Raw genomic sequence first — 20,152 nt, 5'->3', positions numbered from 1 at the left:
GGCCCTATGAGGAGAGGCTACGGGACCTGAACCTGTTCAGCCTCCACAAGAGAAGGCTGAAGGGGAATCTAGTGGCCTGTTACAAACTAGTTGGAGGGGACCAGCAGGCATTGGGGAAGTCCCTGTTCCCTCATGCACTACCAAGAGTGACCAGGAATAACAGTCACAAGCTGGCAGAGGGTAGATTTAGGCTAGATATCAGGAGGTGCTACTTCAGTGTCAGGGTCTGGAACCAACTTGAAGTGAAGTGGTGCTGGCTCCTACGCTGGGGGTTTTTAAGAGGAGGCTAGATGTACACCTTGCTGGGGTCGTTTGGCCCCAGTACTCTTTCCTGCCATGGCAGTTGGTCAGACTCGATGATCTGCTCAGGTCCCTTCCGACCCTAGAAACTATGAAACTATTAGACCAGAGCAAAGGTAGATCACACCATTGTAAATGTGTTGTATGTCCATGACACAGCCATGGACTTGTATTGTAGGATAAAAGGGTCACCATGTAATGCCAGTCTCAGAAGGCATTCTAGCTAACTATAGGAGGAAAAAAATAATGTGTCCAACTGAAGATATGCAGCCATCCTTTGAAAGAGCATACCATGAAACTTTCTTTACTGGTTGGGAACTGCTTGGAGTAGTTGGGGTAAGAAATGTGACTAATTTTAAAATGGAGTTTGATCCATTTTGTGAAATGGGTCAATGACCCAGAAGATCCCTGATAACCTGTGTTTCTCCCACATTTGGTAAGACTGGTGAAGCAATGAAATTCAAATTCAACAGCACTTGTACTCAAGGATTGTTCAAGGCTGTGACTGTGGCTCGTTCTCCTATGAGAAGATTGTTTCCTGGGGTTTATCTCGCCCTGCGCAAACAGGCAGGATTTCTCACAACCTGGCCCTAAATTTTCCTGTATCAGTTACCACAACTGTAAAACTGGGTGTAAGCTTACTGATCTATTTCCAATGGGAACTGTAAAGAAGAGTTAGGCTACATTTCTAACTTACTTTGAATATAAATTCACATGTACATTTTTTATGCGAGTGTCCACAGTCCATCATATGACAAATGCAAATCCAACTCCTGTATATACAAAAGGCTGTGAAGGGTACAAGGCAAGGGTTTTGGCTACACTACAGGTGTCTCCTGGAAGAACTTTTGAGTGCATACACTCTCAAAATTGTTCTAAGGGGGCAGAATTACACTATATCTGCAAAGCAGGATAAGGCTCCTACCATCATCCAGCACCTAGTAGAAGGTACCTTTCAGCTGTGTCTTCTGCCAGCTACAGAGGCCCCATCACCAGCTGGTGCCCTTCCCACTCTGGAGGCAGAACTGCTACAGTGGAGTCACACAAAGCCACCAGAAGTGAATGAATATACACATGGAACTTCTGCTGGCAGAGGCAGACATAGACAAGAAGGACGTGACGAAACAAGAGACTCAACACAAAGCCTACATACTATGTAGCATGGATGGGCTGTTTCATAAACACTGACCAGACAGTTTTAGAATCATAGAAAATAAGGGTGGGAAGGGACCTCAGCAGGTCATCTATTCCAAGTTCCTGAAGTCAAGGACACAACCATTTTCCTACTTATTAAAAAGGACATCCTTCTACCAAACACTGAAAGGAACATGCTGGTACTTTAAAGCACCTCACTTTTCTAGAAATGGATTAAAATAAAAGTCATATGCAAACCACTTTGAAGTTGAGATCAGGATTTAAATTATCCTGTTTTCCCCATCTGTTTAAATGGGCCACACCTCAACTCTCAAAGTGAATATTCCCAGATATTTGGTACATTTGGATCTGAACTTTGTAGTCCATTTATACTTTCAGTCATTAAGTATAAATGCTGAGAAGTGACCATTTATACAATGGTCCCTTCTCACCTTGTATTACATCTACTTGTTTGTTTCTTGCTGAAGAATATGTTTTATGGGTTCCATCGATTTTTCCACTCTTGCCAGTAAATTGTTAGGAGCGGCAACACAGATTAGAGGTTGAACTAATCCCAAGGATAACCCTGACAGGAGGAAATTGTAAAGAATAGTTAAGCCAGGGCCCATTTTTATTTAAAATGCAATGCTCACTGGAGAAGGAAGAGGGTAGAGGTTACCAGTTCAGGCATATTAGTGATGGTGGGGTTCCTCGCACAGGTTGATTCTGTTAGTCTTTAAGGAGTGTACTACTACAGTGAAAAGAGCAATCACCTTAGCCCCCACAGTCCCCACCTGCTGTGCTTTGCTAAAGGAAACATTCAGGTTACTTTTCTTTCCTTGGCTCAATACCATTTCAAGGTTCTCAGCCAGGAAGTCTCATCTTTGAGTTATATCACCCTTTTAAACCATACTAAATTTTCTTCTCCATCTGAATGACAATTATCTTTGTACATTTTATCTACTTTGCCTTTTGAAAGATGTCTATTCAAAAGGAAGGTAAATTGGTAGATAGTGAATTAAATTTATTTTAAAGCAGGAATAAACCTGGTACAGAAATGTTTCTAATTGTTTTGGAAGCTTCAAACAATAAAACATCACATTAAATGACCACCATAACATCTATATTAGTAGAAACGTTAACGGTAAAAAGTGACACAAGTCATTTTAAAGTATAGCAATCATTGTGATAGGGAAAGTTCAAGGAGAGAACTACTTTAATTAAATATTTCAATGTTATTACTTGACAGTAAAGCCCACTCGGTGCAGCACACTGTGGTCAACATGTTGTTCTGGGATACATGCACAGAAACCTGACCCAAGTGAAAGGTCACTAGGCACATGCATTGATAGCACTTTTTTGGCCCCATTTTCAAGGTAGCTAAAAAGTAGAATGCAGCTTTAGCTTAACTGCTAAATAAAAATGAATCATGAAACAAGAGTGAGACCAAATGTGAAACTGGATGGAACAATAAATATTGCCAAACTAGTATGACCGTGGGCAGGCATTATATATGTAGTGCTAAATGTGCCCTTGTAGCACTATGAGAGTAGAGGAGATGATTGTATATACTGCCTACTATGATATTAAAACGGCAGAAGTGCTTCAAAAATGATCCTGAATGAAACAGGAACTTTTCTTTGTAGTACCCCATCTAACTTCTGTTCACTGCATGGGAGAGGTACAAGGAGCCTACAGACCCCAAGCATCCCACAGTGCTCCTACTTCCCCCCACCCACCCAAAGGCAGGGGGAAGGAGGGTGGACAGTTGAAGCCTCAGAGGTACAGCCTGCTTCTTCCCCCAAGAACCAGTCAATCATTGAGCATGGGATCAGCTTGCCTGCTGTGAACAGTCCTAGCTGTGAACAGAGTCTGCTTGCTGTGGGCGAGCCCAGTCCCACTCCTGTGCTCACTGACAGATTTCCCTTCCCCAGTGGTACTGCGAAACAGACACACAGAGCTGAGCAATCCTCTACCATCTGCTAGCTGGAGGGCAGTGCCTTCACAGTGACATAGTAGCACTCCAGCAAGGGGATTCTACACATCTGTTCACACCTTGTACACTGTATTTTGCAGCACTTTGAAGTCTGACTTGTGCCACTACCAATTCATGTCTGTCTGGGGTCTAGAAAACTCCACTTAAAAAAATCCTCTCCCCTGCTCCATCCCCGTCCCCCAACCCTGGGACACAAAAATACACCAGGAAAGTGACTGAATCATTTTGTAAGGCTATACCTTACAAAATGCTGTCAAAGTTGTCTCTTAAATGTGTATAGAAGTTCAGTAGCAAGTTTCCGTTATCATAATATTTGCTGAATCGGCACAGAAAATATTTAGTGGGAAAGGGAGTGATATGGAAGTTTTCATTTATTTAATACAGAGGGATTATTACCTTCCTACCCTGTAATGTTCATATGCTGCCAAAATTATGCTGGCCTATTTAGCTGCCACGTCAAATTGTAAATACATGAAAAGATTGCTGTTTATGATCACTTGTCAGGACCTTTCAGTATAACTGCTTTCCCAGTTTATCCCCTGTATCTTCTTCTAAGCTGAATTCCATTTTGTTATTTTCTGCCTGTGTTTTTCATCTCTCCTGGGCCTTTTATAATAGTTTTCTGCTCTAATTCCTTTAACAGAATCTGCATATTCCATTAATTTGCTACAGGCTTCCACTTCCAGATCATTACAAGCAGAACTGGTGCACACAATTAAGGGGTCTAAGTTTTTCCATCATCAAACCCTATTTTTAGCTGCTTATACATTTGCCAAACTTTAGCTGGTCTGGCTGAAATTTTCAGCACCAGGTGTTTGCCTCAGGCTGATTTTTTTCTGAATGTTTCATCAAAACATTTCTCAGAACATGGCTAGATAAAATACATTGTGTTTTTAAAAAGTGACACCCATTGCATTCAGAAGCCTCCCAGCTTTGGAGCAGCCTTAAAATTTGCCAAGACGTTGCTCTGGAGTTAGAGAGATACATTTTGCTGCCCCCAGGGAAGTTCACCTTCTTTTGCCTGAATTATAGGACTCTGCGAGTCTCCACCTGAACATGTGCAATGGTTATTTGTTAGAGTTTGGCAGAGGTACTCTCTGAAGCTTCTGCCTATGTGGCGAATATTTCCAGCCAAATCAGGATTTTTCCTACCGTGCCTGGGAGTCACCCAGTTGAAACAGGGGCAAAAGGACGCTAGAGTACAAAGGTAAGAGGGACAAGCTAAGCAGGATGAACCTAGAGAAGGCAGGGCAGACAGATCTGAAGGGGACAGGGGTAATATCAGCAGCACCCATTCATACTGGTGAGAAAAGAGGGAAAAGGAGAATAAAGATTTATTACAGCACATGCTTCTCCAGAATTTGGGATAGAAAACAGGCTTCCTGAATACATTAATTTACGATGCAAAGAAGTTTGCTTAGCAGGGCCTGGTCTTCAGTAAATCTTTGCTGCAAATCTTTCATGCTTGTAGAAAGAAGCTGGCAACCTTTTGCCACCATAGACCACTGCTTGTGACCCAGCCCTCTACCTCCCACTTACTTGGAGATCAGCAGATAGTGCAAAGGGAATAGATAGAAAAAGGGGGGTGCTAGTACCCTAGGGTTTTCACCTCAGCTTCAGCAGAGAATAAACTGAACACTACAGGCAACACAACCCTAAATATGACACCTCTGCTACCATGGCTGGAGCATGTTGCTGATAGTCTGAGCTGCCACAGGCTGGATCTAATCTCTTTGTGGGGCAGATACGGCCCACAGCCCACACATTGTTGACTCATGTTCTCGAATCTTAGGGTGGGATACACAAAAAAGTATATGGGCATTTATATATGTGCTCTGGGGAGAGGTGCACTTTAATAGCACAGCTCCAAGAGCAACACTAATTAAAAGCACCTGGAGCATCACACGTATCAGCATCCCTACAATGAAAAATGGTGGCGGGATGCTTTAAACAAAAGTTCATCATCCTGCTGACATATTTCAGTGGGGGGGATGTTGATACATGTGACACTGGAGTCTGCTGGAGTGCAGTAATTATCATGCTCCAGCAGACTCGATTGAGCAGCCTCCCTGCATGTGCATAGGAGCCCTCTGTGCACCGTGCCTAAAGTGAGACGTAGGTAAAATTTAGGTGCCTGGGTTTAAGAAGTGATGCACAGAAACTCTTTCTATCTTGCTAAAGCACCTGAGACCCATCTTTAGATGTCTAAAATTCAGCAACTATATGAACCCAGCATGAGTTCATTTTGGCTTAGCTGAGCTTCTAGGTGCCTATGTCCTATATAAGCCCTTTTGAGATTCACCAGCTAGACATCTCTGCACCTGACCAGCGCAATCCAGCAGATGACTTTGTGCCTCCTTAGCATCCCTAGGTTCAGCACTTTCCCTGGAAAGCTTTCTCTGGTGGTGTTGAGCAGATTCTGTTAAAAGCCCAATAGCCTGGTGGACAGAGACGTTATCCAGGAAGCGGGGGGCCTGGTTTCTAGCTGAGGGAGGGGGCAAAACCATATCTCTCACCTCCCAGAAGAATGCCTGATTGGTCTGATCCTGGACAAGCACCGGTTTTCAGAATCAGACCAATCAGCACCTGATCCTGGACAAGCACCAATTTCCAGGGTCAGGAAAAAAGCAATATTCCATGCTCAAAATGGGAGCTCTGAACTATACTAATGGTCAAAGAGCCACTTGACAGAAACTAGCCTGTGCTTTGACATGTGACATGTCATGAAGAGCAAACTGCACCTCTGACCCCTTTCTTGGTCTGCCTTGTATCCACCTCTATCAGGAAGCTGGCCTCTTGCCATCTTGTGATCTGGGGCAGACTTGTGATTCTCCTACTTATGGCCCTGTGGCTTGGATTGTATTCCCTGAGGACCAGTTATGGTTCTTCAGCAGGTCTGACAGTATAGGGCACCTACAAGCCTTCCCTTTAGGCATTGTGAATAGTAGTTAATACACTAACCAAACAGCTTTTCCAAAACAGAGTATTGCTTAATTGTACTTGTAGGAACAAAACTGAAGTAAGGGGTGCTAGGAATGCTCAAAGCAGCCTGCTGGATTGGGCTAGTCATGGCACAGAGATGCAGAATACCTAGTTGGTGGAGTGCTATAAAAAGGGATCCTAACACAGCAGAACCATCCTGGGTAGGCTTATCTTCCCCTTTGGATGCTTAGAAAGCCCACTTAGTGCAGAGCCCGATAACTGCCTCCCTATTTTTTTTCAACTTTCAGTCCTTTTGATCAGTCTGTTCCCATCCTCAGAAAAACAGCTGCATAAATTTGCCAGGAGCCTGCAGACAGCATCCTTACTGCTAATAACTCAGATATTATTCCTTAACCTGCTGCCCTTTTGTCAGGAGGTATCTTAACTGGATCCATTGCTAATATCTTCCTGCTTGTTTCTTGACAGCTCAAAAATTAACAAAATCCCACTATGCATACAATACATATTCTAAAAAAAAGTCATATGGCAAATATTTCCCATGACCTGTACACATACAGCTTCCGTTCGTGTTCCTTCACAAGGTGAAAAATGTCTCCTCTCTCACCAGTGCATCTATTTCAGAGATATTTAGGCCATGCTGCTACTGTTCTACCGCCCAGTACAATGCAAGTGCAACTCTCTGCATTGCACTTCTACCACAGGGGAGCTTTTGTGACAGTGCAGACAGATGCAGTATTTCATTCTAGTGACCCAGGTCTACCCTAGTTTATAGATTTGTAAGGAAAAGAATGTATACACTCTTTTGTGGTAGCAAATTTATTCCTTGTTAAAAGGACATTAAAACACACATGGTCATCTTTCCCAAGGGGTGAATTCTAATGTGAAGAAAACTGAGGTGCTGAAGACACAGACAGGACAGGACCAAAGTGCCCTTAAAATATTATATTTTCATGTGCCTTTCTCCTGGTGCTCTAGAGCAGTGGTCTCCAAAGTGGGGTGCACGCACCCTGGGGGGATGCACAAGACGATCCACTGGGGTGCGGGAAGAAAATATTAGAACTTTTATTTCAATTTATATATATAAATAAATATACATCTAATGGGGATGCGTGCTCAAAATTTTTTTAATGATGGGGGTGCGTGATCAAAAGAGTTTGGAGACCACTGCTCTAGAGTAGCAAGCCTGGTCCTGAAGCCCAGTCTCTCCAGCCAGTCAACACCAACTTGCAGCTGGGCAATTTGTAATTTTTTAAAATTAAACTGCCTAAAAAATCCCTTTAATATCAGATTTAGGGACTCATTTCCACATTCCATATTCATTCTATCCTCTTAAGCTGTAATAGGCCTCCTCCCACACCAAAACCGGGTATTGGCCTATGTGCTTAATGCCTGTACTTCCTACTTTGTTTTCCTGAAATAACATCACTGGTACAGTATTGTCATTGATGGCAGACCTTAAATCAAGTGCCAGGCTTCCTGCTCCCATTGTTCAGAAAGCCTGATCCAGAAACCGCTGAAGTAAACGGCAAGTTTCCATTGACTTCGAAGTGTTTTGGAGCAGGCTCACAATGAGCTAGCAAGGAAGTTGACCAGTCAAAGGTATAACAGCAGTTCTGCATCCTAGATGGTGCAGGGGTCGCACCCATAGCAGCGAGCTGCCAGAAATGATGCAGTGGCTGGGAAAGTGGCAGTTGCTATTTTGTGCCCCTTCCCCACAAGTTGGCACCTGGGACTGGTGCCCCAGTCCTTGCCCCTTAGTCACTGCCTATCACTCCCCCACTCCCTCCTGTAGCTGCTGCAGCAGCTGGGTCTCTGGAGTGTGGCAGCACAGCAGGCCAAGCCAGGCCAGTAAGCCTGCTGCCTCCACGGCAGCAAGAGGAGCAGGGAGCCCATACTGCTCACACAGCAGCAGCAAGGGGGAGCTCATTCTGTCCATGTGGTTGGGAGCTCTGCTGGTTGTGTGGTGGGAGTGCTAGGGAGCCCCCACCCCTGAGCATGCAGTACATATGGTGTGCAGCTCTGGGCTTGCAACCAGTGCACCATGCAGCCGCCTGTTTTAAATGGCACAAAGTTCATCAGCTGGCGTTCATTTTACAAGGTAGGTTATTTAGTATTCACAGAACAAACTGAATGCTGTTCTGGTTTCCTGCAGATTGCTACTGCTTTGGGTGTAGTACATTAACAAATACCTATAGATTCTAAACTAGAATTATATACAACACATTAAACAATGAAAACTAACATACTTGTGCTAGGGATATGGTAGGATTGCTATATTGTTTTAGAAATACTAATATACTGTACCAGCAGGGCCCTCCTATCGCAAAAAAGCTCTGCTTTCCTCTGGTATAGTAAAATCACTGGTCACAAGAGTTGACTAGTAAGTTGTAAAGGTACTGATGACATTTTATAGATTTAAATGTATCTACATTTGGGGCTTATGCTCATATAGCTGCTTCAGTAATTGGTCCAAGGTCCTTTAACAAGGAAGTGGCAAATGTTCTGTGCTCAAGGTATAGAGGGGACGCAATTTCTGCCTGGAAGACCTTATGCCTAAAATTAAAACTTGTAAGTCTTGACTCCAAGTTGTTTAAAGTGCATTTGAATCACAAGACAGACTGCCTCCCACAGGAATATGCAAGTCAAAATAAAATTAAAATGGTCATGTGCCATGCAAGAAGCTGTACTATAAATGTACTCATCTAATGGAAGGAGTATTTTGGACAGTAGTTACTTACCTACGATGAGTAAGAAAACTACCGCTGACATGTCCTGAGCCATCACATCCTGGAGTCGGACATGACATACCTTCCGTCTTCACTGACTTCCAAGAGAACTGTGAGCCATTTAAGTACCCATCCTTTTGCCTTTTGGCAGCTAGCGGGCACCCTGATGCACTGCGATGGGATGCATATTTTCCAGTTATATGACCCTGACCATCACAACCAGGAACTGGACATCTGGATAGCAGATAGATGAGATAAACTTTATTGTCTTGCCATCATATACCTGGTAGCCTCTACAACAAAGTCAAAATAAACCTGACATGAAAAAAAAAGAAAAATCATGCTCTAAAAAAAATCTAAGATTCCCCATATGGAATACTGTGAAGCATCAGGCTAAAAGAGCTTTGTTAATTTGAAAAAAAAAGATATGTAGCTCTTTGGTTCATCAATGACAGAGATACTAATCAATGGCAAAGCCCCAGGCTTGTTCGCTTACAAGAGACATTGTGAGATACATGTTTGAAATGTAGATGTTCATCATGGCATATACCACACTGGATACCACTACTGAGCTTCAGTGACCACATAGTGAAATTTGCTACAAAAACTCTAAATTTTAAAAGTCTTACTTAGTAAAATTCTAGGTTCTGTTTTAATGTGTATATAAAAACTAAAGGGACTAATTTGCAGTTATGGTAATATTGTCAGCTTAGGTATCTGTTACACTCTTGCCCAATTTAGCACTAAGAAGTTAGGTAAAAGATCATGGGCCAGATTTGCAGAGATGATAAACAACCAGAAATGTTATTGGGCAGCGTGCTGAGTGCCTTCCGCATTCACTGATTATGTTGCTATTAGAACCTCACGGGATGGGGCCCAAAGATTTCAATCAAATTAGTTTCTGGTGGTCATCAGGTGCACAGTCTTTCTCATGATTTGTTTCCAAATATATAAAGGACCCTGCATATTTTTAAGAAGATATTTAATGACCAATGTTAATAGGGGTAGCTTTCAATATTAACTATTTAAGAAACTGAATTTACTATTCAGTGTGTTGCTGTTGGAGTATGTTTTATAATTTAGGAAACTGAAGCAATCAGTTTCATACTCTTGTTATCCTACTGTCAAACAAGGCTGCAATATTTGGAATCTAATCCTGGAAGGTGCTGAAAAGTCTCAATGGGAGCTGAGATCACTGTACCTTGCAGAGAAACACAGGCCAACATATTCACACTTGCCTAAAGTTATGCTGAACTTTTGGCAGAGGTAATATCTTTTATTAGACCAACTAAATAGTTGCAAAAATTTTGTTTTTATTTCTTGACTAAAGTTAGGCACTTGCTTTCATTTCTAGGCACCTAAACTATAAGGTTTGATTTTCAGATGTAATCATGCATGCTGTTTCTTTCTTTTTCCCATTAAATACTTGTTCTGTATCATCATAGTTGGCCTACAGTATTTTCTTACTCTTAAAAAAGAGAATGATGAGGTTTGGGGAGGCAGGTGTTTAAGTGCTTTTTGCGTTTTACATTAAAAGAAGTATTCAGAGGGTCAGATCTTCCCTCAGTATGAACCAACACAGCTCCTCTGACTCATAGACTAGTCACTGAACTCAATGGAGCTACTCTGCAGTGGCATAACTAGGGTGGATGACCAAGGCAGCTGCCCCAGGCTCCGACTTGTGTGTGTAGGAGGGAGTGGGGATGGGGCAGAAAAATATGGCTGCTACTGCAACCAGGCAAACACACAATTGGCATAGCACCAACTGGAAATCATTGCTCCAAGTAGCAGCTGTGCCTTGTGCTCTGGCCATATCATGACACCTTTCTTATTCTGATTTATAGTGGAGAATCATATACTAGAGTACCATGATTGAAAACAACTAAACATAGGTCATGTGCTTCGGCGTACCTTTCTTCTTGAATTACTGTGACAAATACAACAAAGTTCAAGGTAAAAAAAGTAGATGTACCTGATCTCATAAAACACATAAAGGCCATTTGGACTAAATTTGTACTTACCTAATTGGCTCTTGATCTTCTTTGTCTTCCTTGCTTTGTGCTATCCTGATTCCACTTTTCTTTGCTCGTGGACAACCTGAAAGACTGAATGAAGATAATATTTTACAGCATAATTCCTTATTTTTTTATAATTTTAACAAGGGGATCTATAAAGGTGTATTCTTTCCACATGAAATACTAGTAGGCTAGATTCTGCTTTTTTGTTTTCAATAGTATTAGCTCAGGTAATTTAAAGAGTAGAGATAGCTGGCAATATATAACCACAAGGGGAATCCAAGTATCTATGTTTGTGATAGCAGGCTGAGACTTGGAGTATTTTGCAGGCTACACACAGAAAGCCCTTGAGGAGACAGATAAAATAGGTATTACAGTCTGTGTCTGATGATCCCTCCAGCTGACACAGCAGTAGAAGACTTCAAAAATAGTAGGATCCACAGTTTTATGACCAGAAAGATAGTACATTTATTCTGGTTGTGAAAGAAGGAAAATAAAATGAAAAAAACGGGAAGGATCTTTAGATCTCTTGAACAGGGCTAACTGAAATCACTGTCATTCGAAGTCTTTTAGTGCAGGGGTGGCCAACCTGTGCCATGGGTGCCACAAGTAGCATGGGCAACCTCTGTGTGTGGCATGCAGCAGGCTGGGGAGGGGACAAGTAGTACAATGATAGGTATGGCAGAGAGCAGAAAGCAGAGCATGAAACAAAGTGGAGCAGCAGCTTGTGCTGATAACATAGGGTGGGGAGCAGAAAGCTGAGCAGCAGACCAGATAAGGGAAAATGATTGGAGTGGCACTTGGGGAAGTATTCCAAGTTCACAAAGGAAAGGTGAAAATCTAATATAGACATAGCTAGTTAGCTGGTAAAACTAGCATTTATTAGACACTAAAATGTGCTCAGCACTGTACCAGATGCAAAGGATTTCTCTGACTGCAGACTGCATAAGTTATTTTTTCTATATAAGCTAATGTGAAAATTAATAGATTTTACTTGCACCTATGCTGAAAAAGTCTGGGAACACCACAATAACTATTCAAAGAGTTGAAAATTATTTTTATGTATATTGGAGACAACTTTATACATCCAAAACTGACACTGAATCTTAAATTTAAATGTTTTTCAACTTAAGTATATGGATATGAAAGGAGATATTAACTGAAGAGACAGACAAGTATCTAAACACCTTTGAAAGTTAGGACATGAGAGACAAATATTGCTACAAGTGCAAACAGACACAAAGCCAAGAAGAGTATTAAATGGTCTATTTTCATCAGAGTGAAAAGTTAAGAGTGGAATTCCTCAAGGTTCCATCCTAGGCCATGTGTTTTTTATATAATATAGGTATTAAAAAATTATAATTATAATTATAAAATTCTTAAAAATGGAGGCAAGTGATAAGGCAGCAAAATCTGCAGATAATAGAAATGTTATGTGAGTCTGTAGTGGACTGTGAGGAACTTGAGACCTAAACAAGCTAGGGCAAAGAGCAACAGAACTGCAAATGAAATTCTGAATTAATAAATACTAGGTAAATTATATTAGAGGTAAAAAAATAGTTTACACTTTACATGGTTCCAATTTAACTGCATCAGCTCAAGAAAAGGACCTACCCCTCATGATTGATAGCTCAGTGAAGACCTCTATTCAGTGTGCAACTGTGGTCAAAGACATCTAAAAGGTCGTTAGATTATATAAGGAATGGAATGGTAACAAAGCATAAGAACACAATGACTTTATCCATCTCATTGACAATACTGTTTGCAGTACTTGTCAGCCTGTTGCAAAAAAGCAAGGGGATGATAAAAGAAGCAAGGTAAGAATGACCAGAGACCTGAAAAAATGAGCAAAAACTGAAAAGATTCGGAATATTTACCTTAGAAGGGAGATGATTAAGAAAGGTTTGTCCACATGAACAACAACGGGAACAATTACATTAAAAGGTGAACATTTTAAAACCAATAAAGGCAAATACTTTTCTACAAAATGTAGATTAAGCTGTATAACTCATTGCCCATCACTGAGACCTCCACAAAGATTCCAGGAGGTATTAATAATTGATACCAAGAATATTCAAAAGTAGAATTGGTGCTAACAAAACTTGTAAGGAAGGGATATATAAGTCTCGTGCTTCCAGGGTTAAGCAAATGTCTAATCCTTCATAGAAAGAGAACTAGTACAGTTGTACATCATCCCAAATCAATCTTCTAGGATCCTTACACCTTCCTCTGAAGTACTTCACTCCCTTGAAGTATCTTGTGCTAACCATGTTGGTCCTGGGGCCAGTTTTGTTCAATATCTTCATTAACAATCTGGAACATGAGATGGATTGCATCCTCAACAAATCTGCGGATGGCACCAAGCTGGGAGGACTAGTAGATATGCTGGAGGGTAGGACTAGGATTCAGAGTGGCCAAAAAAATCTCATGAGGTTCAACAAAGACAAGTGCAAAGTCCTGGACTTAGGACAGAAGAAGCCCATGCACCACTACAGGGTTGGGACCTGTTGAAGGTTACACTCATATTCAGAAGCTGAATATGAGTCAAGTGTGCCTTTGTTGCCAAGAAGGCTAACAGCATACTGGGCTGCATTAGTAGAAGCATTGACAGCAGATCGAGGGAGGTGATTATTCCTCTCTATTCTGCACTGGTGAGGCCACATCTGGAGTGTTGTGTCCAGTTTTCGGCCCCGCACTACAGAAAGGATGTGGACAAATTGAAGAGAGTCCAGCAGAGGGCAACAAAGATGGTTAGGGGGCTGGGGCATGTGACTTATAAGGAGAGGCTGAGGGAGCTAGTCTTATTTATTCTTTAGAAGAGAAAACTGAGGTGGGGATTTGATAGCAGCCTTCAATTCCCTGAAGGGTGGTTCCAAAGAGGACGGTACTGGACTGTTTTCAGTGGTGGCAGATGACAGAACAAGGAGCAATGGTCTCAAGTTGCAGAAAGGGAAGTTTAGGTTGGATATTAGGAAAAACTTTCTCACTAGAAGGGTGGTGAAGCACTACTTAGAGAGGTGGAGGAATCTCCATCCCTGGACGTTTTTAAGGCCTGGCTTGACAAAGCCCTGGCTGGAATGATCTAGTTGGGGATGGTCCTGCTTTAAGCAGGGCCTTCAAGTAGGTGACTTCCTGAGGTCCCTTCTAACCCCAATTTTCTATGATTCTTGTTCAGAAGTGTGATACTGAACCAGATGGACCTTGGGTCTGATCCAGTATGGCACTTCCTTTATTCCTATAACTATATTTTCAACAGGATGGATCTATGTTTTGATTTTCATGGAAATTTTCATTTCACGAAAAAGCCATTTTCTACCTGAAATGTACCATGTTTCGACTATCCTGTATTTTTCTAAGTTTTAGCAGCATGTATCAATAACACCGTATCATTTTAATCAATTCCAAATTCTGCTCTTTGAGGTAAAGCTACTGTTTCTCTGCTGAGTTCAACTTCAAGACTTAGAGCAGAGTTTCACCTGAAGTTCAGCTTGGGGGTTTCTTTTGTTTTGTTTGGGGTTTTTTATTATCTTTCATGGTGATTATATAGTGTTAATATTTACTATGCTTTCTGCAGTAAAATGCAGTGACTACTAGCATGTAGGTTCCATACTGATGAGTATTGCTTATACATAGTAATCCTTCATACTACTTGGCTACTGTAAATCAGACTACTATTTTTCTTATAAATGAAAGTTCTGAATTTCAAACTTGTGTGTAGTAGAACAAGCAACCTGTAATGACAACGTAATTCATCACATGCATACATAGCATCATTGTTATTGCATTTGAAAGCTAGACTGCTAGCAGAATTTCCTAGTGAAGTAATATTGTTGTTACTGGCTAGCCCTGGGTGCATCTACATGTGATGCTATGTCACCGGAGCAATATGCTACAGTGACATAGCATCGACAGGCACAAACTGTGATGCCGCAGATATAGTGCCATAGCAAGGCGCTCCCTCAATATAGCACAATGCTACGGCAATGTACCAGCTAGAAATAACCGTGTGCCACCACCGTACAAAAGGAAGTACTAAATGACAGTTCAGTAGCAACAGCACCATAGGGGCATGTGTAGATGCGGCTAGTGATATTTACACATAGACTTTATCACAATATCAGACTAAAGAAAAAATGCCCCGATGAATGATTTACCTCTTTCTTCATAAGCAATCAGTTTAATTATCACACATTTATTGGTATGTTTGTGCATTATCTTACTATAATAGGATTTTTAAAACTTGAATCATGATTTATTAGCAAATGCAAGACAGGTTCCTTAGTACATTTCAGACACAATTCTGGAGGTCTGTTGGCTTTTTTTTAAACAGCCAGTTCCTTAAGAAAACACTTGTCAAATATGAGCCTTTGTTTTAGCTTTTTACTGAATTGCAACTAACAGCTATTACAGAGTAAATATATTTATTTCATTTTTTTATGACAGACTAATTCCTTATAATTTAAGACAAACGATGACAGGCCACGTTCAGCCCTTAACTATGCAAGTATAACTTCAACTTCTTGAATTGCCTGATTAACTAAAATGGAATTGCACATGATTATACCAGGGCTAAATTTCGGTTCATGTACTCACGGGCTTAATATTCAGCAGACATTTTAAATACGAATCATGCCCAGACATTTTGACAGACAGTTAGACCATTGTACATTCAGATATTTGGAAGAGTTTTTTTAAAGTTTTATCAACTTTAAAGAAAAATGTTACTTTAACCTAGATTTAAAGGGATTACAATAATACATATTTTCAGGGAGGGATGTAAAAATGCTAGGCAGACTGGAAGTCTGCCACACATAACAATTCTTAAAAGTTTAGGTTATCGGTTCATTATTTCTTTCATCAATATACACTGACTATGCACTTGTATATATTTTAGTAGCCATCCTGCCAGATCTCACAGGCTAAGTAATGTTGGAACAACTCAGCACATAGACTTGATATGTCTGGGGAAAATCAGTAGGTTTGGGGATTCAGTAGGCAGAACTCTTTCCAGTGCTTCTTTTTGGTGCTGAAAACATGGCTTTCTAGAGGAGGTGAAATCAGAGTCATTTTGAGCCTTGTGGTCACTAAAACCCAGTGACCCAGACAAATAAAAGATGTATTTACATACACACACATATACAAACACCTATTTTACAAACACCTATTTTACTTCCTGGCATATGCAGGTTATGCAACAAAACAAAGGAAACCATGATCTAAACCAGTCTCCCTGATCTAAATTAGAAAAACATGATTGGTCAAATACACAAAGGATTGGATTAATCTGAGTAGCACTGTAAAACATGCATTCCCTCCACCCCATTCATAACATAATGCATTGAATTACCACATAAAACTCCATATTAATGCTAGAAAGCACAGGAGTAACTGCTGAGACACAATAAGGAACATGAGAATTCCCAGTTGTATTCTAAAACTCTGGATTGTCCCACCACAGATGCACCATAAAGTGTGAGATTATTCCCAGACAATGGTCAAATCCCAGAGGAGCAGATGTTTTATATTATTAATGCCTGTTTGTATAGTATAGATGATTAACACCAGTGGAGTCTGTTTAAAAGAGATTCAAATTAGTGTTCCTGCTGGAAGAACCAGGAGAACAAAATAGAGGCATAAATGCACTAAAATGAGCGTGGGAGGGAAGAATCAGCTAAGGGCAGTTGAGATACTGAAAATCTGATGCATTTTTCCTGGACCGCCCATTTATCAATCAACTGATCCCTAATTCTTCACAGAGCAAGGATTGCCTACAGGAGCAGAGACATGGAATGGATATAAACCGAGAACACAAGAACAAAACTCTTTTACAAACATGCTGCCCTCAGGACAAACCCAAGAATCTGGGTGTCTTATGTTAAAGACCATTTTTAAAAAGTTGGGCTGTGGCCTCAGCCTTTTTTTTCTACATTATCTGCTAGGATTGTTTGATGCGCACAGGGAAACAGACTGCCTTATCTGAGTGAGCTGAACAGCCTGTACCCTCCCCTACATGCCAGGGAGGTAGGAGGGGACTGGTCCACCTATCTGATATTTTAACTCTTGGCTCTGTCTGCATTGAGTCCTGTGTGACACACAAATTTAATAAATTTATCATTGATCAATCTATAAAAAAGATGTCTTGGGTAGCAAGGGCATAGAGATACTGTACAGAGGGACGTCATGCCTATACCCCTATCTCTTACTATGCAAGTCCTGAATAGTAAAACAACTGTTTATAAGAGAATATGTTCACCCAGGACTACTGAAGTAGACTTACAATAGTTTAAATAGGACACAGATGCCACAGAAATGCACACAGGGGGCATGTCTACATAAGATGTTTACTGTGGAGTAGACTAATTAGCTTTTCATGAAATGTCTCGGTGTCTACATGTGCAGAGCTATTAGGCTGGAGTGGTAGTACCTGTAAATATAAGTACTATCCTGCTGCAGAGTTTTTTACTCCAGCTCTTCTGCAGGAGGTTGAGATGGGTAAAAGCAGTCCTGGGCTGGCAGGCTGACCCGTCCTCTGGGGCCCCTGCTCTGACCCAACTTAGTGTGCTGTGGTCCTGGGCACATGTGTAAATGCAGCACCTGGGAGCAAAAATCTCTGGCATGATAAGCATCAGAGTTTATTGTGTCACATTAATATGTATAAGATAGACCTACCCAGGGTAATTATACATTTTCTGCACATCACACAGTGGAGCTATGCACTAACTCACGACTGCCCAGTGTATCAGAGGGATAGGAGATGGAGTATGTCTTTTTGGAAACCCAGTGGCCACAAATAGCTCTGGAAAATGTCCTCAAGGATCATTTTCCATATTTTCAGAATTGAAATATGTCACAGATGAGGGGCAGGGATGTCCTTCATCTCACTTGCTGGTTTGGTGCATTTCATTTGCCCAAAATCTCTCCCTAGTTTCCTAGTTTCTTTCAGGATTACAAATTCCTTGGGTTTTCTCAGGCTGCTTAGATTACTTTTAAGACTGGCCATAAGACTATAGATATCATTTGTACCATGTTATGAATCTATGTTTCTGCTTGGTACTGAAGTAGCAGATGCAACAAGTTTGGGCATTGCTTTAGCAAAACACCTTAATTTTTTTATTGGCTGTTGATAAGATCTAGACTCCTAAGTGATATAGGAGTCTAGGTATTGTAAATGTGTCTAAATATAGAGATAAGGATTTTGGAAACATCTAAGCTTTTAAATCTGGCCTGGCTTGAGCATCTTTGGGCACCTACATACTTTTAAAACTCTGGCTCTAAATCACTCATGAAAATGGAAAAAATCCTAGATTGCTTAGGTGATATTAACATTTTTACACCATGTCTTTTTCAAGGTAATTCTTAGTTTCAAATTTAATTGGGCTTTAAAGGAAAACTTATTTGTCATTTATAGTGGGCTCCAAGGTGTGGCAGGTTCCTTAATGTTGGTTCTTTATTTATGTTTCAATTTTCTTTCTTAGACCAGTCTTACACTGTTGAATCTATTGCCTGCAGCTGAGTTCCCAGTGATAGATCTTTGAAACCGAGAAGACAATCAAGCCCAACTCTAATGAGAGCAGGAAGCTTGTGTTACTTGACAGAGCTTGCATTCCACTACTCCTTTTAAGCAGTGGAATCATTGCAGTGTAAAGCAGCTGTTTTCCCTTATACTTTTTATGTAGATGCATGGGGTAAACTACTTAGCATTTACCACTCCATGTTTATTGTAGTACCCTCATAGCTCCTCTTATGTGAATTAGAAGATACTATGGTTACCACTTAAACTTCAACCATTGCAACTTTTCTTACTACCTGATGTAAATACCAGTAGTTTAATTGGACAAATTAAGATTTTCCCTTCTCTCCCAGGTCCTTTTCTCATTTTGCTTAAAGCATCTTTAAGTCTACGATGTGATGCTGCTGCAAAACAAGACAAGCTTCGTTGTTATATGTAGTAACAGGAGTGGTGTCTGAAAGACATGGGAGGTAATTATTCTGCCCTATTCAATACTGGTGAGAAGTCAGCTGGAGTACTGTGCTGGGCACTGCATTTTAAAGAAAGATATAGATAAATTGGTGAGAGTCTACCAGCAAGAAGGATGATAAAGTGATTTAGAAAATATGATCGATGAGATTGTCTGGAAAAGGGAAGACTGAGTGGGGCCATGCTAATAGTCATCTGATATGTAAAAATCATAAAGATGATGATCAATTGCTGCCCATTTGAACTGGGGACAGGATGGAAAGAAATCAGCTTAATTTGGAGAAAATGAGATTTAGGATAGACATTAGCAAAATCTGGCTGACTGGTTGAGGAGCAAGGTGGGGCGTCTTCTTTAATTCTCCTTCTGTTTAAGAAAAGATTAGATAAGTCTTTGTCTAGGATGGTCGAAGTATACCTGATCCTGCCTCAGTGCGCACCACACATGCAAGATGGAGCAGTTCCTACTCTCTCCTAGATAAAAGCTTATCCAGCCTCTTGCAAACCTCCAGTAAAGGAGCTTCCCCAGCCTCCCTAGGCATCTTGTTTCACTGTCCTACTGTATGGACAGGAAGGACATTTTATTTTCTCATATTTATTTTAAATTTGCTTTGCCACAGTTCAGCCCCATTGCTTCTTGCCCTACCCTCTTCAGCAAAAAGAAGAAGAGTGGTTTTCCCTTTTTACATGATAGACACCGCCTGATATTTTTATATTGAACAACCCGTAAGAATTTCTTTACATACCTTCGATGTGAAGCATAATTTCCAGTAATGTGTCCAGAGCCATCACAACCGGGGGTGGGACACCTAAAATAAATATATAAGTGTGTATATAAATAGGGTAATTTATTTCAAAGAAACAACCAAAGACTTCAGTGTCCATCAGAAAACATCACTGATTTGGATGCTGTTTCTACAGATGCCAACCTGGGAAACCCCAGATACGACTCTGGTCACATCTTAATCCCAAACCAGAGGCCAGAAATGCCTGCTATATTCAGAAGCAGAAAGCAGAAGCTTTCCAGGTCCTCTCCCCTCTGGAAGCTGTAGGTGCGTGAGGG

At 40.9% G+C, this 20,152-nt stretch overlaps 1 protein-coding gene across 12 annotated transcripts in view; it reads right to left on the bottom strand.

Annotated features, from left to right (window-relative positions):
* MYT1L (myelin transcription factor 1 like) overlaps window positions 1–20,152 on the bottom strand; it is a 485,235-nt gene that overhangs the window by 28,517 nt on the left and 436,566 nt on the right. For 11 of the 12 annotated variants that reach the window (XM_019537449.1, XM_019537454.1, XM_019537450.1 and 8 more), the window contains 3 exons: window positions 19,836–19,898; window positions 11,121–11,204; window positions 9,112–9,333 (listed from right to left, as the gene is read on the bottom strand). In XM_019537449.1, coding sequence (XP_019392994.1) covers window positions 9,112–9,333; window positions 11,121–11,204; window positions 19,836–19,898 — 369 coding nt within the window. The remainder of the gene's footprint in view (window positions 1–9,111; window positions 9,334–11,120; window positions 11,205–19,835; window positions 19,899–20,152) is intronic. The other variant, XM_019537460.1, reaches the window with a different exon arrangement.

This window comes from Crocodylus porosus, unplaced genomic scaffold (genome assembly GCF_001723895.1).
Source record: "Crocodylus porosus isolate Cpor-Errol unplaced genomic scaffold, CroPor_comp1, whole genome shotgun sequence".
In the NCBI taxonomy this organism is placed as follows: domain Eukaryota; kingdom Metazoa; phylum Chordata; order Crocodylia; family Crocodylidae; genus Crocodylus; species Crocodylus porosus.
The sequence above is the reverse complement of the archived record's forward strand: the minus strand, read 5'-3'. Positions and strand labels throughout refer to the sequence as shown.